The sequence below is a fragment of the Molothrus ater genome, chromosome 5 (assembly GCF_012460135.2).
Source record: "Molothrus ater isolate BHLD 08-10-18 breed brown headed cowbird chromosome 5, BPBGC_Mater_1.1, whole genome shotgun sequence".
In the NCBI taxonomy this organism is placed as follows: Eukaryota; Metazoa; Chordata; class Aves; order Passeriformes; family Icteridae; genus Molothrus; species Molothrus ater.
In genome coordinates this window covers 22,482,965-22,508,347 of record NC_050482.2, presented here as the reverse complement: position 1 = coordinate 22,508,347, position 25,383 = coordinate 22,482,965, and the positions used below count along the sequence as shown (strand labels likewise).

At 45.2% G+C, this 25,383-nt stretch overlaps 2 protein-coding genes across 3 annotated transcripts in view; both read right to left on the bottom strand.

The window, feature by feature from the left end:
- Nucleotides 1–373: 373 nt before the first annotated feature.
- Nucleotides 374–3,535, bottom strand: FEZF1 (FEZ family zinc finger 1). The gene is made up of 4 exons (XM_036401016.1): nt 2,381–3,535; nt 2,077–2,211; nt 1,640–1,772; nt 374–1,034 (listed from the first exon to the last, which is right to left on the bottom strand). Exons 1-4 carry the CDS (start codon nt 3,176–3,178, stop codon nt 730–732), a joined length of 1,371 nt encoding a protein of 456 aa, XP_036256909.1. The 5' UTR covers nt 3,179–3,535; the 3' UTR covers nt 374–729.
- A 9,153-nt stretch (nt 3,536–12,688) lies between these two features.
- Nucleotides 12,689–25,383, bottom strand: part of CADPS2 (calcium dependent secretion activator 2) — a 284,523-nt gene continuing 271,828 nt past the window's right edge. For both annotated transcript variants that reach the window (XM_054514815.1, XM_054514814.1), the window contains 2 exons: nt 17,401–17,505; nt 12,689–13,651 (listed from right to left, as the gene is read on the bottom strand). In XM_054514815.1, coding sequence (XP_054370790.1) covers nt 13,481–13,651; nt 17,401–17,505 — 276 coding nt within the window. In that variant the 3' untranslated portion in view covers nt 12,689–13,480. The remainder of the gene's footprint in view (nt 13,652–17,400; nt 17,506–25,383) is intronic.

Genomic DNA, 25,383 nt, shown 5'->3' with positions numbered 1-25,383 from the left:
AGCTAATAACATAACAACCCTGCTTTGATCAATTCGAACTAATTACCCCTCTTAATTAAAATCTTTAGCGGTTGCTTCAGTGTTTTGGCAAGGGCGAGGAGAGCTTTGCCGTACGGCAGCGCCAACGCCGCGCTCCCCGCCCGCCCGTCCGCGCCGCAGCCCCCGCCGCCGCAGTCACTCCTTGGCAAAGGTTTATTTCCATCAGGTCAACGAATTCTTTTTTTTTTTTTTTTCTCTCCACGTGCAAGAATCAATGCGAAATTCAAATCCGTACATAGAGAACAGTTCTGTCCATATAGATACGATATTCAGGGGGAGAGGGAGAGGAAGGAACCAAGAAGGGTGGGATAACCAGCAGACAGCGGAGGCAGGGCAGGATCAACACAAGGGGAATATATATATATACATCGAAATAATTAAAGTGGTGCAGCATTCCCGGCTCGAGTAATACAGTTTCCCAAATAAATACAGCAGAAATTGGCTTGGCGCTTTTTGTTTTTTGTTTTGTTTTGTTTTGTTTTTTTAACCATCTCTCCACCTGAGATGCAAGGACAACAAAAAAAGTAGTCTGTAAAGAACAAAGGAAAAAGTAAAAAAAAAATAAATAAAAATAGGAAACAATCAGTCCCATTAACGTTAGTGGTGATATAGAGCATAATACACAAAACCGCTTAACAGGTGCATGCAAAGAGGCGCTGGGGCTCGCACGGCGGGGCCGGCGGCCGCCCCTCACGGCTGCAGCGGCGGCGGGCCCGGCAGCAGCGCCCCGGGCGGGGGCGGCGGGTCCGGCCCCCCCAGCTCGGCGGGGGCCCGGGGCAGTCCCAGGGCGCTGTCATGCAGCTTACGGACGTGCTTCTTGAGGTCAAAGTTCCTGCAGAAGCCTTTGCCGCAGGTGGGGCAGGTGAAGGGCTTCTTGTCGTTGTGGGTATGCATGTGGAAGGTCAGATTGTACACCTGATGAAAAGCCTTGTTGCAGATATTGCACTTGAACTGCTTCTCCCCGCTGTGAGTCAGCTTGTGGTTTTTGTAATTGCCTGGGAATGAGAAAAGAAAGGCAAATGGACCTGGATTTCAAAGACGGACAATGAAAAGACAAAAAGAAATAAAAAAAAACCACCCGAACTCTGTCCCATCACCAGAGTTCGGCTTTAGGATGAAACGGCCGCAGACCTCCCGCCTTCTCTCCATCCTCCCCGCGGCTGTTACACTTAACAGACGACAAAGAAAGGATCGAATAAACCAAAATCACGGCAATTGCGGAAATAAAACCCCAGGGTTTAGACTTCACAGCAACCCGGGAAGAAAAAGTAGCTAAATTCTTTTATTTGAACGGGGAAATAAGAGGAGAATTCGTTTGCCGAACCGCGCTGGAAGCTGCATGTTTGCGGTGGAGGGGGAACAGGCACTTCCAGCAGAACGACTGCCCCGCTGTTGCCCCGGACAGAGACCTCTGCCCCGCTTCGCTGGGCAGGACATGTGTCGGGGCTAGCCAAACTTAAAATTAACCGAAATATCTAATAATAAAACTTGAACACAAAATTAATTCCCCACCACCCTCCCTATCGCAAATTGTCCTGACACTTGACCTAGCTTGGGGAGGGGGAACCCGGGGAAGAGAGAGGGTGCTGGAGATTGGTACCTTTCTGGTGAAATCCTTTGCCACAAAATTCACAGACAAATGGTTTATAGCCGGCGTGTATTCGCGTGTGCGTGTTCAGGGTCGAGCTCCGGTTAAAAGCTTTGCCGCACTGGTTGCACTTGTGTGGCTTTTCCTGGAAGGAAACAAACACCAAGTCACGGCTTGTTGGCTGTCCTGAGGGGTCTGTGTTTTGTTTAGCGGGATTTTATGAGCTGAATTGTGGAGTTCTGTGTGTTCAACTGACGGCTCGCAGGTGCCGGTGCGGGGCACCCCGCCGTGCCTACCGCGCTCGGGACAAACGAAATGTCCCCGCGGCTGCGGACTGGCCGCCCCCCGGCCGCGCCGCTGTTTCGGAGCGGCCGGACAAACTCCGAGCTCCCCGAAAAACGTGAGTGGAAACTCTTGGGCAGGGAGGAAGGGACAGAGGATGGGCTCACCTGGGTGTGGATGATCTTGTGCCGGCAGAGCGTGCTCGCCTGTCTGAAGCCCTTCCCGCAAACTTTGCAAACAAAGGGTCTGGCTCCCGTGTGCACCGGCATATGGCGCGTTAAGTTATAATGTGCATTAAATACCTTGAAAGAGAAAGGAGACAATAAAATAAAATGAAATTGCGATTAGAAGGCGAGAGTGCCAAGGGGGAGCCGTCGTTGAAAAATCAAGCAAGCAAGCGACAGACAGCCGGCGGGAAGACGGACAGGGACAGGAGGCTGGGGAAGGGAGGCGGGCTACGGTGCTACTTGCCTTTCCACAAACTTCACACGTGAAAACTTTGGGCTTGCTGCTCGGGGAGCTGCGGCTGAACTCCGACGTCTTATAGGCGATTTTTTCCGAGAGGATCTGAGCACTTTCTTTCATGTAGTGCTGCAACTGAGCCTGCGATAAGTCCTTGAAGGCCACCCCCGCCGGGTACTTGTCCACGGTCGGTAGCACCAGCTTGTTCCGCTCCGCCAGGTAAGCCTTGGGCTGCGGGTGCAAGGGAGAGCTGAGGAAATAAGAAGCCACCGGGTGGATGTTGACACTGGAGGACGGGTGACAGGGGCTGTCGCCTCGGTTGAAATAGCACAGGGCTCCCATGGCGTGGAAGGAGGAGTGATTGACCACTCGGGGTCTTACCAGTTTGTACTGCTGCAAGGGCAGGGCATCGCGAGGGAAATCTCCTTTCAAGCTCAGGGCACAGTTCAAGAGATCGCCGCAGCTAAAGGAGGGCGAGGAAGAGGAATCTAAGTGAGCCTTCCTGGGTTCCGCTCCAGCCACCGCTGCTTTGGGCAGGGTATCGTACGCCACCGGGACAAAGGGGATCATGCAGGGGATGGAGGAGTTGAGGTGCAGCGGATGCTTGGGGTCGCCTTTGGCCACGGAGCCATGGAGGAGCTGCGGGACGGGGATGGAGCGGGGCTCTGGAGTCCGCGCCATGATGCGCTCAATGGAGAAGGCGAGTGGCTTGGGCGTGCTGATCATGTTGCTCCTGGCAGACAGGCTTTCTCTGGACGGAGGAGTCGCTAGGATTTTGGTCGCCGTGTGGTTGCCACTATTGTCCATGGCTGAACTGCATTTGTTCTCCCGGTTTGAGCCGCTCTGGTAGACGCCTCTTTTTTTTTTTTTCTTTTTTTTTTTCCTCTCTCCCCTCTCTCTCTCTTTCACTTTCTCTGCCCCTTTTCTTGTTACTGATCTGCGAGGAGGGAGACCAGCATTGCCGCCGCCACCATCACCACAGCCTCCACCGGCGGAACCAGCCTTCTCAGTCCAGTGGACTCATGCCAGCCCATCACAGTTTACTTTGGCGCACCAATGACTCGGGACAATCGCTACTTATTTCTATCAATAGAAAGTGTTGTGTCAATAACGCAGCCAAGATCTCGCCAATCGTTAACTTCCAGGAGGAGAAGGTAAACTAGATAATTGCTCAATTCGCTTCCAACAGTCAACAGGAAAAGTTTTTCCCCCCCAGCAAGGGGCTACTTTTCATTGGCGCCCGCGCCTCCCCCGCCCAGGGAAGGAGGTGGCCCTCCCTCCTTCTCGCCTCTCTCCCCTCTACCTCCCTCCCTCTCTCTCTCTCTTTTTATTATTATTATTTGCAATCTGCTTAACCAGGCTTTAGAGGCCAAGCAAATCCGAGATCAATTTTCTTGTTTGGCTTTAAATGACATCATCTAAAATCATTGTCCAAGTGCTAAATAGGGATGTGAAACCCAATTCAAGGGCAAGCGCCAGGGTGTTTGTCAAACAAGGTGCTGCAGAAGAAGCGGCTGGAGGGGAAGCTGTTTGTTTCCTTGCCACTTTCCAGCCCGAGCTCTCTTTGTGCGTGCGTGCGTGTGTGTGTCTGAGGGAGGGAGGGAGATGGCTGCTCTGCTCCTGGGACTGCTCCTGGGACTGCTCACTGCTTTAAAGAACAAGGTCAGGTGGCGGTGAGCTTTTGGAAAACACGGTAGACAAATAAACGGGGGACTTGCAACAAGCAGACGGCGAGACCAGCGCGTGGGGATGCAAGAACATCCCAGGCCAAATGGAACGAGTGTTTGGGAGCAAAAGGATAATTCAAAACTTGGGCGGGGGAAGAGAAGAAAAAGGAGGTAGGAAGGAGTGCCTTATAAATCCGAAGCATTCTTGATATATTTCTGTATTTTTGTGTATATATATACATATGTAGCCTGCATATGCACTAAATATAGCTTCTGTGTCCTTACAGAATACACTCACAACACAAATACCGAAAACTCAGGGCTGGCACAGATACACGAAGAAATATACAGCTCACACACTGTTTGTAGATACATAAGCACCTAAACAGATGCAATCCCCACGTATTTAATAGAAGCTTGACGGCCCTCTTCGGGGCGGGCAGCGCCAGCGGGTGTTCGTCCTGTCAGCGAAGCGGGGTGGCTGGGGAGATGAGAGGGGCAGCAGCGGGTACGGGGCTCTCTGTGTTCCCGCCCACCCCACCATCCGACAGTTCGGGTCAGGACAAGGTCCCGTTCCTCCCGCCGGCCTGGGGTTCACTCGACTGGTGGCTGAGAGGCCGCTACCGAAATAATAGCCAGGAGACACCGAGGGTCCCTCCGTCCCTGCCGCCCCCGGCAGCGAGCGGCCAGGCCGCGTCCCTCCGCGGAGGGACCCATGCAGCAATATCCATATCAGAGGCCCAGCACTGCCCTTCTCAGGGACAGGGGGAGAGAGGCAGGAGGTCTCGGGTTTGCTGATGGAGAGAAGCCTCCAGCGAGGCAGGGAGGCCCGACCCCCACCGCTCGGGTACCAGCCCAGGAACAGGCACATGGCAGTGTCTGCCCCCGCCGCCGCCGGCCCGGGACAGCCGTCTTGCGAGAAGTGAGAGCAGGGAGGAAGGGCTGGGGCCCAGGGAGAAAGGGAGAGAGAGATGGGGAGACGGAAGGAGGGATGGAGGGAGGCATCCTTGGCCCCGGAGCTGTGACCTGTCTGTTGCGGCCTCAGCCACCGCAACTGCTTTTGAGGAGAGCAAGGCAGCGGCTGTTCCACGACGGTACCTCCGCAGCCGGGAACTCCATGCGGGGTACGGAGGAAGAGAATGTCCTGCGGTCCCCAGGACAGACGCCGAACGACGGGCAGTGGCCCGGGCACCTCTCTCTGCGACCTCCGTGTCCGGCCCGTCCCTCCCGTGCCCCGGAGCTCAGGCGGGCGACAGGAGCCGGGGCTGGCCTCGGGATGGACACAGCCGTGCGGGCAAGCGTGAGGCGGAGGAAGGACGGGATCCGCGATGCCTCTCCGGCCCTGCTCCCTGCTTTCCCCTGGCCGGGGGGCCGCTGACCGCTCACGTTCTTCTCCCCCGCAATTCCCCACGGCAGATGGGTCGGGGCGCTAATACCGTAATTGCTGTCCTGGATCGGGTTGCTGCAGCCGCCCGCCTTTTACCTGGAGGAAGGAAGGATCGTGGACTGGCGGGGGGACGCAGGCGGACCCCCCCAGAGCCGTGAGGGGCAGCTGCCTCGGGCTGCCCCCTTCTCCGCACTGTCGGTGTCTCTCTCTCGTACTTTGTGTCCGCCAGAGGAGATTTTCCTCCTTCAGAGCAATTTACATTTAATTCAATCTAGGCAAATTTCCTCTTGATTGGTGCTGAAGAAGGGAATTATTGTTGAGTGGGTTTTAGAGGGTTCAAATCTCATATACTTAATATGTTAACAGCTTGTTCTTAACTGGTCTTTTTGGGATTGACTTTTTGACAAGTGTTTGAAAGTAAAATATGTAGTGTCATTTGAGCAGGGTAAATATCCCAAAGCAGCAATTACAGCCCTGCCATTGCAATTATACTGGTCTACTCAATATTGAGATACGCTTTTGAAGGAGCGATAGCTTTATTATTCAGTACTTCCTTACGAATGTATCTCCCTTTCTTTCGGTACTTCTCACGATAATTTATGTAAGTGCCAAATTTTCCTTAGCGATCTAAAAGCAAAATTTTGGGGGGGCGGGGGGACGTCATCGTCTTCTGTCTCAGAGATGGAGCCTTGCTAGGTGTTGCTGTTGCCGGCAATATAGATAAAGTCACTAAAATCAACCTCGATGTATCCTTTTAGTCCTGTCCTGAGCTTTGCCTTGCTCTCGGACCGCATCTTTTTTTTAAGTTTTACATATCTGCCGAACCGCAAATATCCTGCACTCGTGCTGGCGTTTTTCCCGAGGCAGAGAGATTTACAGCCTCTGAAAGGGGCAATAAGGAACCTCTCGGCCGGTTTCTATTGGGGGAGCACGGCGGGCCCGGGCTCCCTCCAGGCGGGCAGCACGTACCGAGTCCCAGTAGAAGGGGCTGGCGGGGGAAGGAGCCTGCCCGCCGGTCTCCCGCAGTTACAAACCATAGCAGAAATTAAGGGCAAAAGTTTTGCCTCGAGTTGATTTCGTGCTCTGCCCGGGAAAGCTGCTGTTCTCTTTTTCCCCGTAATCGGCTTTGTGTTTCATTCGTTCCTAAGGTATGTTCTTGATATTGCTCACTTGCATTATTATCATAACGTATCTCTACATGCACTCAAAATCCGAGTCACCGGCGAATTCATCTCGTCGTCAGGATTACTTCAATCCGATCCCAGAGGCGATTAGAGGGAGGTAAAATACCGCCTTAGAGCCTAATCTTTAATTTCTTCCTCCTTAATAAAATGAATAATTCCATTGCGTTTTTAAGTAAAAAATGAATTGAAAAGGATAATAACTCCGCTAACCTTCTGTTGCTTGTATTAATATTTTCCTGGGAGTATTTTACCGTAACCCTCCTGCCCGAGGGAGCTGCTCCTTCCGTGCGCCCGGAGCCGGCTCCCCACGAGCGGGTACGGACGGGGACGGCAACATCCCTCCTGGTTCCGGAACGCCTCTGGGCAGCCCGAGCGTGGAGGGAACCAGGGAGGTTACAAAACATCCTTCTGGCCACGACATCAGCGGACTCGACGGCGGCTGGACAGACCCTGATAATTGTTATTAATGTTGTAATAGTCGTCATTAATTGTGACACTGTCGGGATCCGCTGCTAAAGCTTGGGTTTGCTCTCGCTACGCATCAGTCCAAGACGGTCCCTCCAGAGCCGCCGGATTTTTGAAGAGGTGATTTACCCCGACACGAGGGACGCCGTTCTCCCCCAGCCGCAGCGCCGCCCGCCCGCAGACCCCGGAACGCGGAACGCGTTGTCCCTGGCTTGTAACAGTTCGGAACTCGCCCCTGGCTGCCGCGGTGCTAGAGGGATGCCTCTGTTCATTCCTACTCAGAACTTGTCCTTTACTGTATTTTGAAGGGAAGTAAAAAATATGAACGGGAGAGTTACAGCGGGGGGAAGCGGACCGGCCGCCCTCACAGTTTATCATCACCCGGCGCTGGGGGAGATCCCGACCCCATCCTTTATGGTGGGAATCTGCTGCTACCGCCCCCCGCCCGGCTGCTGGGGTGGTGGACGCGGCTCCCTGGCCCACCCGGCCCCGGCCCCAGCCCCGGCTCCCGTTCTGCTCGGCGGAGGTCGGCCCAGAGCCCGAGTACACCTCGCAGCAGCCTCAGGTTTCTGGAGCGTGGGCAAAGGCGCTTGGCCTTTCCCAGCTTTTAAGTTGTAGCACTTCGGCGTTTTCTCCACTGATAATTTTTCCAGTGGAAGAAAGTAATATAAATATGTGCGTGCGTGTGTAGTATGTACCTTCCGAGACTATGTGTAATTTTCCCATACAGTGACGGCATGTTGGCGTGCTTCTATAGCAGTTCCACCGCAAGCAAAATAATAAAGTATTGCTATTTGTAACCGAATCCATCACAAAAGAAAAACATTCAACGCTGACCCGCAAAATACAAGTGCTCCCGGAGGTAAAACAAAGTTTGGCAGTACAGTACATTTCGTACAGACGCCCCTAAATGGAAAACCAAACTGGTGCAAATTAAGCCTTTTCATGTATAAAGCCTTTAATCACATATAAACGAAATTACAAGTGACCCTCTAAAGCAGCGCTTCCGGCCCTCCCGTAATTCATGCGAGCGATTTGACTAAGTGTGCCAGCTCCGAACGTGGACTGCAGCTATCACGTCTAATCTAATCAGTCCGCCTGTGAGGGGACCCGGCGGTGTCATCAACTCCAAAGGGCCCTTGGTGGAAGTGGCTGGGAGAGGCCAGCGGCAGCTGGAGCCATGAATGACACTTTCTCATTTGTTCCTTTCCCAGTTCAACAAATGTTTAGTCCCGTTACTGCTAAATGAACGCCTTGCGCTCTTTGGCTGGGGGAAGCTATTTATTTTTAAGATTCCTGAATAGGATCAGGAGCAATTAACTTATTTTTTGTTTCCATTTTCTGTCGGTGTATTGGGAGGTAACCTGGAGCAAAGCGAAGAGCCGGTCGCTGTGTGGGCGCCCGTGTGCTCTATTCCCGGCACCAGGATACGCCGGGCTCGCCATGGCGACAGGAAGGTGTCCGCCGGTCACGGAGCGGGACAAAACCCCGCTCGTTTATGGCGGGACACGTTTCGATGTGCCGCTGCTGAGAGAGGGGGAGAAGCCAAGTGAGAAACGTGAAAATAAGAACGAAAGTAGCAGTCGTGCTCTGTCGCAGCGGACGGAGCTCGGCGCCCCTGCCCGGGAACAGACACAGGGGACAACTGAGCCACCCTCGGAAGTGAGGGGGAAGGAGGAAGAGGTGGGCGCGACACGACAATACACCTGCTAAGGCCGAAAACAAACTTTTTGTGTGTGTGCGATTGATTTTTTTTGTTTGTTTAGGTGCATTTTCCCCCCAGTCTCTGTCAAAGCGAAGTCCGGCCATGCCGGAGGGAGGCCGGCCGTGGTGTCTCTGCGGGTCCCAGAGGCGTCCCGGATTCCGTCCCTTTCGCAGAGAGGAAGCCCCGCTCCCCGCCCCGCTCCCTGACTGCCCCGCCGCTGCCGTGCGGCTCCCATGCTGACAGTCAAACATCTGACTCAACCCCCCTCGGTAAGTGCCTGAGGGGCATTCTCTGTGCAGGAACCCGCCTCACAGCCTCACACTCGCTCCCCGAACCCCCGCGCTCATCGCCACGTCCCTCGTGGAGCCGCACTTGCTGCCCACGCCGAAGTTGACGCTGGTGCCCCGCCCGCCCTCTGCACCGGGGGTCTGGTGGGTCTCAGGAGGAGTTTCCCAAAACCTGGAAACACCGGCACCTGACCCAAGATCCCCCGGGAGCCCAGGAAGCGTTGTTGTGGGTGCCATGTCCGCAGGGCCAAGGAGGGAGGGAGGCCGCTCCGCTGGATGAGCAGCGGTGCCCGGGAGCCACTCGCCCTCTCACTCTGGCTGCTCCTCCAAAGCTGCGCCGGTTCCTGCGCCGGGGGCTGCTCTCCGCTCCGGGTCGGGTTTAAAGGGAGGGGCCGCTCTACGAGCGCCGGTCTCGGCGGCCGGACCCGCCGGTGCGGGCCTCAAAGGGCGCGGCCCGAGCCGGCGGCTGTGCTCATCTGGAGGTGGGAGGCTCAGTGCCCCGACGTCGCCCTGCCGCCGCGATGCTCCCCCAGCCGCTGCCTTGCCTATCGCCTCCTTGTCTGGGGTAAGCGACAGCCGAGGGCAGCGAGCTCTTGGCTCCAGCACCCTTTGCCCGGCGGCGGGAGAGCGGCGAGCATCGCTTCCCGGTCCCGGCCCCGAGCATCGCTCGCAGCGGCGGCGCGCACCTGGTCGTGACTTCTGATTCGGCTGCTAGAGCCCCGTTTATACCACTAAGTCTCAGGGGAAATGCATTAAACGAGACCGCTCCTGCCCCTTTCCGAAGGGCTCCCTGCACTCCGCGCCCGCGTAGGAAGAGTGGAGGTCCCCGCGGAGCCCCCAGAGCCCCGGGAGAGGGCGGCGGGCGGGCCGCTGCCTGCCTCGCTCTTAGGCTCACAGCGAGCGGTGATGCTGCCCGCTCGGGACGGGCACACAGCCTCGCTTAAACACTGCCGAAGTTGTGATGTAGAGACGGCCCCTGCGCCCTCCCTCACCGGGCACTGCCCTGGCTGCTGGAGGCGGCGGTGCCTAACGCTGGAGCTGTCACGCTGTACTCACTGATACTCTCAAGCATCGTGTTGGTTCACGAGTTCACAAATCTAGATACGAAAAAAAATATTTGCATTTGGAAGGAATTAAAGGACATCTGAAGCACTGTCTTTTCTGTACCTGTCATCCATTGATGTCTGCTGTGCTGTGTCTTTAACAATCCTATACTTCGTGACTGAGTTAATTTCTTTCCCAAACATCTTGAAACTTCATGGTTACATAATCTGTGTATTTTTTTTTTTAATTCTCATCATCTTTGCTTTGGGTTTTTTGTTTGTTTAGCATTTCCTTACTCATCACTATCTTTCTGACAAATGCATCTTGCAAGTACTGCAAGCAGAAGAAATTGCATAGCAAAGTGCTTGACATATGGGGTGTCTGGGTATAATACTTTTTGAAATTTGAGTAACTTGGGCTCACTTCAAGCCACAAAAAGTTATAGTCTTGTCTTGTTCAGGTGGGTTTTTCCTTATTTTTTTTTTTAATTATGTCAGGATGTAGACAAGATTAACTGCTCCCTAAGGCATAGGGAGCTGGGGGGGACTCCCCTGGCTGCCTGGACAAGGCCCCACCAGTCAGGGCCAGTCCCACCACACCCAGCCAGGGAGCAGCGCAGGAGAAGAGGTGGTGGCAACTCAGAGACCAGATCATTAACATATTTGTGATGGTCAGAAAGCTCTGAAGTAAATCTCTGGATCAGGTTCTAGACAAACAGGGCCCATAAACAAGCACATGTGGGGCTGTAGCTGAGGTGAGAATCCAGCACTCCTCTTCCATCACTGGGGCAGAGGCTAGCAGCCCTGAACAGAGCAGAGATTGAGTCCCTGGACAGAGACTGTGGCTGGGGGTCCTAGGTGAGGCCCATCAGGACCATGATGGCCTACAGTCTCTTGAGGACCTCACAGGTGAAATTAATACAACCTACTCTGTAATCATCCAAATTGATAGGGAGAGTTGTTTGCCTCATCAGGAAATCCTTCTTGGCATGGGGGCAGCGTGGGACAGAGGAAAAGCCCCAAGGGGAGGTAAGTGCAAATCACTGTTTCCCCAGGTCTTTTGGATAGCAGGGCTGGGCAGGGAGGCTAGTGCTAGGTCACTCTCTGTTGAGGAGACAGACCCATCACTTACCTCCTGGGTTGTGCTGGTGACAGGCACTTCTGTCCTGGTGTTTCTAGGTCCCACTCCAGCTCTATACTCTGTTAGTGGCTTGCTAAGGATAGTGTTCAATTTGGATATTGCTTCCTACTCTTGTGTTACCTTGGAACTTCAAAAATCTAATGCCTTCTTCCCTGCACAGACCAGGCACAACTCTGCAGTAGGAGGCTTTGGCAAGCACTGCAGAACCACTGAAGTGATACCTGCCTTTACCTCTTTACACCTGGCTTCTCCACAGGTACCTCTGCAGGGTCTAAATGTCAGGATGGGGAGAGGGGAAGCAGGGAGACCTTTGCAGGGACAAAACTCCCTCTGTGCCTGACACTGATCTCTCTGCTGCATTGGGTTTAGGAGATGGGTGTTACATTGGACAGCCTGGCTTCCTCTGCACCCTGCTGGGGCTGAGGCTGCACCAGGCTGGGGCTGAGGCTGCAGCTCCTGCCCAGGCAGGTTATCCCTTACCAAGGCTGGGTCTCAGCCAGAGCCCCAAAAGGCCCTTCAAGCATTTTCAGCTTCCACACACCAGCACAACTAAGACAAATGACAGGAAAGGAATACACAATTATTTTACTGCTATCAAAACCTGAATCAGCCATCTAGCAGCTTGGCAATATGGAAAAATAATGCTTAGGCTCCCTGTGCCTCCTTCAGCCCAGCAGAGATGATGATGAAAAGCTGAGGAGAATGGTCTACCTTACCAGCTCCCAGTTCTTCCTTGTAGCTGAATTCACCTCAGCTCATGGGATGATTAGGCTGGTTTGCCACAGAAAGAAGTTGCCACTTAGGCTTTCTCTGTAGACACCTAGGAGAAGTGTAACTTTCCTTCCCTGCTTGGCTGAGCTTCCAAGTGTGCTGAAAGCCACTTTTCCTGCAGCTCTCATTCTCAGTTCCTGGAGCCCTGCATGCTTGCAATAGAGCCCTGAAATCCTACAGACTGTTCTTGCACAGAAACCTCACATCAACCTTGTAAATCCCCAACAGTTCCTCAGTAAAGTCCCTCAGGTATAATGCTATGGCTCAACAAGGACCTTGGTAACCTATTATTACTTCTCTGGGTGTCATCTGTGTTCTTTCTGGTTTTGTGTACCTAAACTCAGGAATTAGTCACGCTCCCGCAAAAGAAACAACATCAAAAAAAGGCTGCTGTGTTTTTATAAGCTTTGTGAGTTTTGACTGATGAAAATTTGAGTTCTTTCTAGTTCATCCTGAGGGCATTAAAAAGCAGGCAGTGGGCCCTGTCTGTTCATCTGCTACTGAGAGATTTTTGTTTGCTTTTTTCCTTTATCAAGGCATTGTGTCCTTGGGTACTTGTTTGCTATATATATCTGCTCTATAAAAGAAACGTATTTGCTATAAATCACTATGTAAATGAAATAATTCAAAACCCTCATTCTCATGAGGAATCATACAATGGTTCAAATTGTTTGAAATACTGAAAACATTTTTTAATTGTAGAATTCTATACAAACTTGGGTAGATACATAAATGGCCACAACAAAATGTGTTCTTATTGCCTGAAAATTTTCACAGAAATACAAACGTAGATGGCAAGCTTACTGACATCCAACAGGATGAGATATCTTTAAACTTGCAAAATGAATAGGCACGACACTCCTAAGCAGTTTGTATGTGTTTGACTGTCCTTGAAGTTCTTCTGCTTATATACCAACCTCAATATACAAAGAACCAAGATTAAAATTTTTAATGCACATCACATAATAATGTAAAATTAAGCACAAAAAAGGTGAACAAATTGTAATCCTGAAAATACATTTTTTTTTTTTTTTACCTAGGGCGTTGACTCATTCCAAGGATGATTTCCTGTATAGTTATGTTTTAAGTAAGACACACACCTTGTTTCTGCACAGGACATCAATATCAGATGGAGATACAAGAATGAACAGTAGCAAACATAAGGGAAAGAAATGTAATCACAAGTGGAACTCAAACTCCATGCCAGTGTTCTTGCAGCCCTAAGCAAAGCTATACATAAAAATATGCTACAACCATTAGTCTCAAAAAGTCCTTGGCACTTTTCCTCTGATAATCTTACTTTCTTTTTTTAATGGAGCAAATTACATTTCTGCACCGATATCATAAGGCAAAACTATAAAAGCAATTACAAGGACAAGTTGCCAAAAAACCCCAAGGCAAAGATAAACCCCACCCTCAGACCATCACCCCCCAGCTCTGAATGCTTTGTGAAATAAAATCATCCCTCCTCCTCATCACTGTCTTTCATTGTAATGCCCTGAAGTCCTCCTGCATCCGTGACTGAGACCGTGGCTTCCTCCACAGTCAGCCGGCTGTGCACGGTGTCGTAGGTTTTGCTGTTCAGCGTCCCCTCCATCACGCCTTGCAGCCTGAAGTCTCGGTAGGTTTTCTGTGGCAAAAGTAAAACATCCTCAATTGGACTCCAGCAACTCTCAGTACTCTTTCATTAAACACTGGCCATTTCTAGCATGCCAGGGGCACAGGTTTATTCCTCCTGCAGGTTAAAGACCTGCCTTGATAACAATTTTGCGGTCTTAGTTTTGTTTCTGAGATTTCTACAAACTCTAGAGATTTTAATCTGATGGTCATTCCTTTAAGAGATTGTATTTTGTGCTGCAGCATACCACAACTGCTGATTTCTCAGTAACTTCCATTTCTTTCATTTATTCAATAAGACACCAGATGAGAATTTTTCTAAATACCTATTGAAATGTGAATCTGGCTACAGGTAGTTCAGTTCTGTCATTTCACAGAAAATGTAAATGCCTAACTTCTTCCCCATAGTGCAATTTTATTTGTATTTCTCTATACATTTATATGCCAAATGTGGGAAAATAATGATTATATATTACATTATAATATATATACTCTAATAATGAATGCAGATTATGATCTATGCTATACAGTGTCAGAATTTCTGAGGTGACTACCTAGTTAATTTACATCCTAAGTCTCTACATCTTGATTCGCATCTACTCTTTTTTTTTAATTTCAGAAGATTTTGTTTCCCTGGTATTCATCCTTTCTTCTTTGTTTTTCCATTGGAGTGGAATTGTTTTACTCATCAATGCTTTGTTCAAGTAAGCACATGGAAAAATCACCTATGTACTTTATTCTTAAATTGTAACACATTTGAAATAATCTTTCCTGATGTTACTCTTAAAGCCTTAAAAAAGACAAGCTGATCTAGGCAGTTTCTTATTTTGTGTATGCTGTCACTACAAATTCTCAATGTTTTGGAAGAGAATATGGGGAAAAGAAAATGGAAGATAATTAAGGGCTATCAGGTCCATTCCTTTGCCTGAGGAGGAGACCACATACAACCTTAGAGAAAGAAAAGATTTCACTCAAAACTTCAGAGAACTGCAAAAGACCAGTCTTAAAATGGGTAACATTTCAGTTGGGAAATTTTTTTTCTGCTCCTATGATGATTATTTAAACCTTGTTTGAATCCCTGTGACAGATTTATTTGACTTTCACAGGTCAACGTCAGAGTCAATGGATGCAGCTTATGTTTTGCTCACACACTCCTGTGAGTACCCTGCCTGGTCTTTTTCAAGTGCCACCATTGCATTCCCTTTTTATAACACTGTGCATTCAATTTGCTTTGATGCTGTGAACAGGTCCTACAGCAATTTCCTTCACTTTTACATTGTATTCTTCCCATTCTCAGACCCACACTCTGGGGTTCAGACATTGCTCTTCTCTTGACATAGTTTTGCAGGATAATAATGTTCACTTCCAAGCTTAATTTTTCATTTCTCCCTAACTTTCTTGGTCCTTGACCCTTCTTTAGTCACATCCCTCTGCACGTGTCTCAGACATCTAATGAAACCTTTATGCCATCATAAGCCTTTAAAGAGAATAAAGGGAACAATGTTTCTTCTTCTAGGCTTTCTTTATAAGGCCACTACTCTTGTTGCATCCAAATCTGAAAGAATTATATTTCTCTTACTCATCCTGTGTCCTTCAAAAATGACCTCCTACTTATTTGGGTTTTTATTGGTATTTTTTCTTTCTTTCTTTCTTTCTTTCTTTCTTTCTTTCTTTCTTTCTTTCTTTTTTTTTTTTTTAATATTTTTAAGAGGTGACAGGAGCAATATAGCTTCCTATGGGGTTTTTTGTGGTTTTTTTTTCCCTTGGTTTCATTTGTTTATTTTTTTTTTTCCTAAAGCAAACACAAAAATGCCGTCATTCACTCTATTTTGGAGGAAATGTGCTTCCCCACATCTCTCTGCAGCTGGGCTGCAGCAGGAAAAGTTTCTTATGATACTCTTCTTGACCCATTGTTTTGTATTTCCCAGCAGACTCCCATCTCCTGAGTTCCTGTTTTACCAGTTCTATCTTCACCCACCAAAATGTTCTGTTTTCCAGAACCAATATGATCGACATCATCTTCTTCAATCTTTAATATCCACAGAAGATGCCATGGAATAACACAGTTGGAATTTACATGCAGAGCAAACCAGGTATATGTATGGCACAGAAAGGCCACTGCCAGCAGCAGTGTTCCCACCTCCAGCAGGAGCCTCCCCCTTTTGAACAAGGCTAAATCAGTGTGCCAGGTGGCAGAGGGAAGGTAGTCTGGCAGTGCTGCTCATTCACCTGAAATTCAGCTTTGTAAGAGTTTCCTTTAATCTGCCTGGTGATATTTCTCTTGTACAATTTAGCCTGCCCATTCTCAGATCTCATGGGGCACAGGTTTTAGAACCTCTAACACCTATCTTCTTTCTCACAGGATGAGAGCTACCTTGGAAAGGGATTTTTTACAAGGGCATGGAGTGATAGAACAAGAGGGAATGGATTCAAACTGAATGTATGTTTAGATTAGACATTTGTAAAAGTCTTTACTGTGAGGGTGGTGAGGCACTGGAACAGGTTGCCCAGACAAGTTGCAGATGCCCCATCTGTGGAAGTCTTCAAGGCCAGGCTGGGTAGAGCTTTGAGCAGCCTGGTCTAGTGAGAGATGTCCCTGCCCATGGCAGAGGGGTTGGAACTAGATAATATTTAAGGACCCTTCCAACCCAAACCATTTTATGATTCATTTGAGAATAGCTTTATACTTTTCCCAGGAGCCATTCATTTTAACAAGGAACAGCAAACTGCTTTTGCCATTTGGGTACACAATCAAGTTAAGAGCCAAATCCTGCTCCCAGAGAAATCAGTTAAGGTCAAAACCAGCAAAGCTAAGCTTGGGTGTTCCAGGGAGCCATCATTATTATGACTGTTTTCTTGCATTTCTCTCAGTTCTATTCCTTTTTGCTAGTGAATCCTGAAAGCTGCAGTTGCAATTCTGGTGACCAGGAATTAAAATGCTTCTGACTTTATAGTCTTGCATGAACTTTATGAGAAAATTTTTTTAAAAAATCAAGGTCACCACTGACAACAGGTGTTTCTTTTTCCACATTTGTGCAGATAACAAGAATGTCCAAAGTTAAACAAGACAGAATTAAAAGGAAAAAAAATCTGAAATGGTTTTCTGTCTCTTCCCTAAGGGTATCAACTAAGATCTGAAAGGGAGTTAGGAGCAAACTTTCTTTTATGGTAGGTTAACCCATAATTGCCTATTGCAAGGCATGTTACACTCTGCTTGGAAGCTTTTGACATTGGCCAATGTAAATGACTGAGGACTGAAGAGAAGGGATTGGTATTTCTATTCATACTTATCCCTGAGTATGAAAGATTAGAAAATGTTATTTAATACACTGAAAACTGTTTTCAATTAAGCCCAGTAATTACATGTGCACAAAAACCAAAATAGTTCCTATTTTAAGGAGAAGGGGGAAAATGGAGAAGGAGCACTATTAAAATTATTCAGGTACAACAAAAAATCAGTAACAAGACAAATAATAATTTAGTAAGAATAATCATACAGCAGTGCTGTACAGCTAGCTGCAAAATTCCTTGGAACTATCTTAATTGTCTCCATCTAGAATATATAACAAATCCACTTGCACATATAATTAACATTAAGGGTTTCAGTAAGTGATTTTACTCCTGGAATTTGCTACAACTGTGGGGGAAAAAATCCCAACCTAAACCCACAAATTTTTTAAGTTTTGGGTTGATCATCCATGTTCTTACTTTATTACTTTTCTCTCTGTACTATGCAGTCTAATGCAAACATATTTTATTTACCTTCACTATCTTGATGAGAGTCTTCAGTTGGTAGATGTGAAGCTGAACATCTAATCTGTCAGCCAACCACATGCTTATGACTTTCATGGAGTTGCTATACCATTGCTGAAAAGAAGGATAAAAAAACCAACAACAAACACCACCAAATAACACTGCAGTATTCATTTAACAGATTTGGTAATGAGAGGTAATGAAACACTTTGAAATGATCACAGATCAGCACTTGAAGTCAACAATGATATAATTTCCTGTTATGAGAATTGCATGGGTCAGTTGGAAATCAAATAACTTGACCTAAACCATTCTTTACATGAATTAGCACCTGCCATTTTATCTTTCAGTTACAACATATTCAAGCAAAATAGCGTTATGCACTTTGTTATCTGTCAGTGAGAATGGATATTAAAGACACAATTACAGGAGAGAATTGACAGCTGAAACAGTCAGGATAGAAGCAGGTAGGCTATCTTGAGAGAGAATTTACAATAACTAGATTTTTCAGTCCAGACAAGAAAACAGTACCAGAGAATAATAAACTTTTAATTTTCTTTTTTTTATTACTTCTTTATTACTTTTTATTAATTTATTTTATTACTATTTTATCATTAAATAAAAAATATCAAAAATCCCTGGAAACTGTTTTTAAATATGATCAAAACACCACTCCACCCTTCTCAAAATAACCATATTAAGGTGTTGATTTACATTAATTACTAATTATAATTACAGCCTACCTTACTTCCTTTTTATGTCTTAGACATGGGTATGTTTTCACTCAACACTTCACAAATGGATGGGTTAAGAATAAGCCCTCTGCTCTTGGAGTCTGTGTTACTGTAAAAAAATGCTCAGTTCGAAATAGCTACTGTAATAGTTCTTTCACATTAACTGGATTAGAAGAGATTTTACTAAATATAGTTGTAGCATTTTTTCCCCCTACTGTAAAATCACAACCAGATGTCATTTAGTCAAACTGTAAAAAAGAAGGGATTTTTTTTTTCATTTTAACAGTGAGAGATTAAAAGAGTTTGTGTCATAGCTGTGTTTCTAGTCTCCTTTCCCACAGGAAAGAGGCTTAAATTCTTTTCTAAGATAATTTCCTGTGTCTTTGCAAAATACAGAGATATGCAAAGAGAGGAAATCATGCATATTTAAAAATGCAGCATGTTAGGCAAGGTATATTTTGTGAGAGTAATTCAAAGGAAGTATCTAACATGTCTCATTATCCACCTCCACACAAAAAATAAAATAAAATATATACTGAAAATATTAAGACAAATTACTTGCTACTGGATGTAACAAAAGAAAGAAATAGAATTCTTCCATCAAAATGTAGCTCCCTGTAAAAAGCTCAGAATATATATAGTAAATAACTACAAATGCCTTTTCCTTACAGGGAACAGTCTCATCACATTATAACTATCAGTTTTAAGAGAAGTTTGAAATTAGATATTGATATAATAGTTCTTCTGTTTATTTTTTGTATGTGTTAAATTCTATTTTAATTATAAATCACTAAAAAGAAATTACTTTTACTTTTTAGAGTTTCTCCTATTAATTTACTATTTTACAGATGGGAAAAAATGCACCACAGAAAAGGCAGACAGCTACAAATTTCATAAAAGTAGTTTGATTTATTCACTAAATTGTGAGACTGATTAGATATCCATAAAATACTGGTTTTAGATCACTAAATGACATTCTTATCCTATTTACATTATTTCATCCCTAACATGCATGCTGGTATTGGTTTCCTTTGTAAGTACCTGCAAAATATTTTTAATGTGACAGATTTGTTGCTAAGTGGTAAATTATATGACAGGTGTTGTATCTATACAGATGTCTAGAAAACTAAATGCAATTGTGCTTATTAATTGGGGAACTCTACTGATTTAAATAAACATAAAAATTCCTACATGAAACATTCTACCCAAATGCAGTAAGATTAGACAAGAAATTATATTATCATTCAGACCCTACTATTTTTAATTGTAAACACAATCCTGAAAAAGAGACCTATTTTGGTAGGGGAGCTTTTTGAAAACTGATATTCTCCAGTAATGAATCTCTTATGTATTTTGTTTGTATCAAGTAGAATGCAGAACGGCTCAAACTTGCTCAGACAGGCAACCTACAGACAGGATTGAAAATTCTGAGACTGATTTTCCCATACAACAATACTGAACAGTGACAGATTACTGACAATAGACTGCTCCAGTTTTCTGGCAAAATGTTTTAAAGCCCAACCAAGAAACTTATTTAAGATGGATGCAATAAAACTTTGACTCTACATACCTGATATTCTTACATGCACTGAAAACAAAGCTAGGACATCGGAGGAAGTTAATTCACTACTCAACTTTATGAATGAAAGCAATATAATATGTTGTCCTGACTAGCTTTGATGCATTAAACTTTCAGTACAAATGTTTAATTTGGTGATTGTGAAATAATACTACAATACTTGCTCTTCTGTCAACATCCCTTGTCAGGAAAAAAATGACTGCTGTTTTATTAGGAAAAAAAGTATTTTTATTTTTTTAACAGTATTTTTAATAAAAATCACATCCAGTATATTTGTAGAATTCTCCCAGAGGTACTTGTAGGTAGGATTCTTGTTAATGATTGGTCTTGTATCCACTAGTTTTGAAGACTTAGTATAGGCTGAAGCTGCATAAACTTAAATCTGCTGGACTCCATAACAAGAAAATAAAGATTTCCCTATAACTTCTTTCTGAGTCTGTTAAAAAGCACAGCACTGCAAATTCCTCTCAGAGAATTCAAGGCCATGCATTTTGACAACCATGAGCATGTTAGAGAGGCAGGGATGGATCTCTTGAGACTGATGGGAACCTATTGCAAACCCTCAAAACTTCAGTGTTTGGATAATTGTCCTGAGATTAGCCAGTTAAAACAGCAGCAGCAACAACAACAACAACAACAACAATCGCTTTTAACCAGTTTTAAGAAAAAGTAACTTTCCCATTAGTAACAATAGCAGTGAAAAGACAATGCATCTCTTGCAGATCTCATTTGGTACTACTGCCACATTCTTTGCTGTTGTCTATGCAAGAGTAAAGCAGTAAGTGTTTATTATACATTTTTTCCAAATCAGCAGATAACAGCAGCCAACCACTTTAACAAAAATGTTTGCCTCGCTATTTCCTCCTCTCTCCTTATTCACAGCCCATCCAGCTCCTGTAAGGGCATGCATTACTCACTTCATTTTCCTGAGATACCTCTTTCAAAGTAAAAAATAAGAGAAAAGGAAAGGCTGGGGTTGACTCTGTGAGACCCTTGTATTTATTCACACTTATTGTGCATGACTGTACACTGGTAAATCATATTAGCAGCCCGTCTCCCCATCAAGCTGCTACTTGCTTTCCAGCCCTGGGAAGGTTCAACAAATCAACAGGAGCACGGAAAACAGAACATCAGTCTAATCTAGTGTTTAAGGTGAAGTTTTCAAACCCAATCTAAGAAGATCTTTAGAGCAAGCAACAAGCTGAAGGGCTCAGAAGGTGGTATTGACAATGAAAGAGTGTTGAAATATTGAGAAGCGCAGCACTTGTGCATTTTTAATAACAAGAGGGTCAACAAGGACACAGCTCCCTCAGTGCCAATAGTTGCCACACCAGGGCTATAAACGCTCTCAGTTCATCAGATTTTTTAAACAGTTCATCAGCTTTCTTAAACACCCTAAACCCCCTCAGCAGACCTTTAGTCTTAAATTAACAAACCAAAGCAATGAAAGAGGGTGCAGCTTGAATGGCCAGCATTGATCCCCAACGGGGCTCGGCGCAGCTACAGGCACTGAAAAACTCGTTCCATTGTCAGGAGGAATTGACAAACCTCCTGGCCTAAATAGTCCAGCTCAGACGGGCTGGAGGCACGCAGCTGTAAAGGGCTCCCCTCGCCCCGCTCCCAGCGCTCACAATGCGCCAGGCATGAGCTCTTTGTCAGGCCCAGACTCTGCAATTTTCTAACAAGGATTAAAGTTGTTTCTCGGCAGGGCCAGTGAAAAGCGATTTAGCAACATACCGTGCTTTCTTCAGGCAAGTTAAAGAGAAGTAGTTAAGGAATTTCATTATTCTGCTGACCGGTGGAAACACAAACCAAATATAATAAATATTCACCACCTTTCTGGGTGCCTGAGCTATAGCATTCACAGAATGGTTCAATTAAATATAACACTTATTGGCTGAAAGCAAGCACTTCAAATTTATTTTTGAAGATTTATAAAAAGGTGCAGCTGTTTGCCACCTGGAAGGAGGCTCAATACATAGCAATACACAATGGCTTAGTCCTTCTAGGGCTGGTATCCCTAACGCCTAAGCCACAAGACCCCGTTGAGTTTCTATACCTTGACTGCTCCTGATAAATGGGCATTGTCATAATGCTTTCTCCACTGAGTATGGCAGGGGAACAGCTTTTCTAGGAACTGCATTTTATGTTCCTGGGGAAGCCTTTATCGCACTATTGATCAGGAATTTAGTAGCTCAGACAACAACAGGATGTTTCTACTTCCTTCAGCTTTACTTGCCCTACCAGAAACAGTAAGGACACTTCTCACTAAAGACACTGTACACTAAATGCAGCATAAGCTAAAATCAGAAAATAATAATTAGCTAATATAAGACAAAACATGAGCATGTTAAAATTTAAGTGCTAAAATGCCTAGTTTTTATTAAAGGTCAACGCTATTATATTGCTTCAAGTTTATGATAGCACTACAAGTAGACCATGGAACTTTAGGACATTTTAAAAAAGAAATTAATTATTTCTTAAAAATGCAAACAGCAAAAGCTGAAAAAAAAGGCCCTGATTTAAGTTTCATAATTAGTTTCCCTTTTTGCAAAATATGAGTAGTTATACTGATTGCCTTTGTTGAATGTTAAAAATAATGAGGGACACAAATGTCATTTGTAGTGTTTTTGAAAGTACTCAGAGGTTTAGAAGTTACAGCTTTATTTTCAAGTTAGGTATATTTTTCAAGTTAGATAGATATCATCCACTTAAATGAGGATTTTAATCTCAGCAATGATGAGTTCATACACTCTTCTGAAAGCTGGGAAGTCTTGGTAAATCTGAAAGTACCCCCCAGGTCATTGGGGGTCATCATGATGCCACCACATTTATCATTTATTCCTTTTGCATCTTTTTTTTTCCCCTAGGAACTTCTATTTAAGATAAACTGAAAGGAATTAAAATTAAAGTAAGTCTGAGTGGAAAATCCATGGAGTTGGCCTTGTTGGAAACACAGGATTAGCAGGAAGGACAAACAAATGAAAGCTTTTCCCTATGCAAAAAAATATCAGATATTTAAAAGCCCTTGATCAGGAAAATGCCAAAGACTAAATCAATATTGTATGAAGTGCAAAAACTCTATCTCTATCCCCCATTTCGCTAAAGTCCCTTCCTACATTTTCATTCAAGGACTTGTCCAGAAGTCTTCCCATTCCTGTGTCACTTACTTCTGCTGCAATGCTCCTATGTTCCCTGAACCTCTGACACATTCCTCTTTCACCTCACCAGTGTCTTACCCTCCAAATGCTTGGCACCATTTATCCAGGAACCTTCCTGGAAACATCTCAGGCTTTCATCCAGCTTCCATATTTTGCTTCCTCCCCTGGGCCTGGAATGCTAAGTCATGTTTTGAACTTTGTCTTAGGAATGTGCAAAAATGTTAGCCTAAGTCATAGTATATGTATCAGGAAAGGAGAGGTGAGAAAGCAATCAGACACCACTGTCTGCTTCAACACTCAAACTTCTGATACAAGATTTCCTAGTTTAGGAAAGTTTAGTGATTTGAAAGTTTAGTGATTTGAAATTACAAACTCTGTTTTGGTACTTGCACCCCCTCCGCCTTTAATTTTTTCCTACCCTTTCCACCCTCCAATCCCCATTTTTTGTTTTTGCTTTTGTTTTTTTAATCTGATTCTAGTAGATTTAAGAACTTGCTTCTTGCACACTACTTGACCAAGGAAGAAAGCTTTTCTTTCTTCCAGTGGGATGCTTCCTTTCGCTTTCTTTTGCCTTTCCTTTTTTTGTGCCATTACTCCAGCCTCCCAGGAAGCTCAGAAAGCATTTTGTTTTTCTTAAGAACAAACACTTTAGTCTCTAGCCAGTCTCTTTTCTGCCTAGTTGAATGAAGGATTCCCACTGCCACTCCCAAAGCCATCGGGAAAAGGAGCTCAACAGAAAAAGGGACCCAAACCTTGATGGAAAGACCTTGTTCAGAAAGACTTTTGACAACAAAAAAGTGAACAGTTGTTGGATGAGATATTTTGATGATAAAAGGAAACAAAATTAATTTTCAGAAATCATTCACGAGAAGAAAAGAAAACGCATTGCTCATTTAAAAGCATATTAAGCATCTTTGAAATTCTTGATCAAAAAGGATATATAGTTCTGGAAAACCAAAGAACATCTAACATATGAAAAGCTTATCTGTTAGAAGGAAAGTAATTTTTTTGTATTTTTGGCTTCTAATTAGAAGATGGCTAGTTGCTATAGAACTGCTGCCAAATCACAAATAAATATATACTTTTAATTCAAAATATACAGTACTCATATTTGCCTGTATTTCATATTAGTTGTTAAACAGCAATTTACAATATATGCTACTTTATAATGTTTGTGACCTTTTTTGTTTTTCTGGCTTCTTCAGATATGGCAGATAAGCTGAAAAACTGTAAGTTTGCAAAATTAGCCACACGTAACTTCCTTCCATATCTGGACATATGTAATGTTACTGTTCTGATTTTAAACAGTAGGTACTAGCATGATGCGCCTGACTGTGAGAGACTAACAGTATAAACAGCTTCACTCTGGATATGCACTGCATCTGTGAACACAACTTCCATAGGTTATTCTAGTGCTAAACTCTGTGGAGCAAACACTGTCAGTCTTGCTACACTGTGTTGTGTTGCAATTTGGGTATATCCACAAACATCCTCCAAGGCACAGAACTGAGAACATCACTTGAGTGACCCTGAAATGAAAGCCAGCTTGGATCCTCAAAATAAACAAATTAACATAATGCAAAATGACCAAGTTGTTACTCAATAAACACTTGCCTCTTGCTATCAGGCTCTAGTTTCAAAAGCCCTACAAATGTATTTCGCTGTACAAATGTTAAGCAGTCTTCCTAAGTGAATGCCTAACATTATACAATCATAGAATGGTTTGAGTTGGAAGGGACATTAAAGATAATTTAGTTCCAATCCTCCTGCCAATCCAGCAGACCAAACTGCTCAAGGTCCCAATCCAACCTGACCTTCAACACCTTCAGGGATGGGATATCTCCAGCCTCTCTGGGCAACTTGTTCCAATGCCTCACTACCCTCTGAGTAAGTACTTTCTTTCTAACACCTAATCTAAACCTACACTCTCAGTTTAAAACCACTGTCCCTTGTTGTGCCACTATACACCCCTATAAAAAGTCTCTCTCCCTCCTTTCTATAAGTCTCCTTATTGTATTGGAAGGCTGCTCTAAGGTCTCCCTGGAGCCTTCTCTTCTCCAGGCTGAACAACCCGCACTCTCCCAGCCTGTCTTCACAGGAGAGATGCTCCAGCCCTTGTATCATCTTTGGGGCCCTCAGTAAGGCTAAGGGTCTGGGTTCACTCTGCCTGTAAGGTATGCAATCAAGACACCCATCTCTCCTTTAGCCCACTCATCCAGAACTCCCTGGGGACTTCTCACTCCCTGGAGTGAGATATCATCAAAGGGACCACAGGAGACCTCCTGTTAGCTTCTCCCTTAAGTAAGAATATTCTTCATCTCAGTACCAAAAGTGAGATAGGCTGAAACTGGGCGAGAATCTGTGCTGTAGCTTTTACATTCACTTTAGTACATTTTGTCCTAGAATATTCTACTTAAGACTCCCTTCTCCTTGTGGAGAGAGGTCAAGTACATATTTTTTATTACAGTATTTAAACCATCCTGAGTTGTTCTGAGTGAATATTTACAGGCAGCTCATT

Excerpts from the sequence above, each read along its gene's own strand:
- FEZF1 (XM_036401016.1), bottom strand. The coding sequence starts at position 3,178 with ATGGACAATAGTGGCAACCACACGGCGACCAAAATCCTAGCGACTCCT. Across the intron at positions 2,212-2,380 it reads CGTGTGAAGTTTGTGGAAAG|GTATTTAATGCACATTATAA; the intron begins GCAAGTAGCACC and ends TTCTCTTTCAAG. Across the intron at positions 1,773-2,076 it reads ACAAGATCATCCACACCCAG|GAAAAGCCACACAAGTGCAA; the intron begins GTGAGCCCATCC and ends GTTTCCTTCCAG.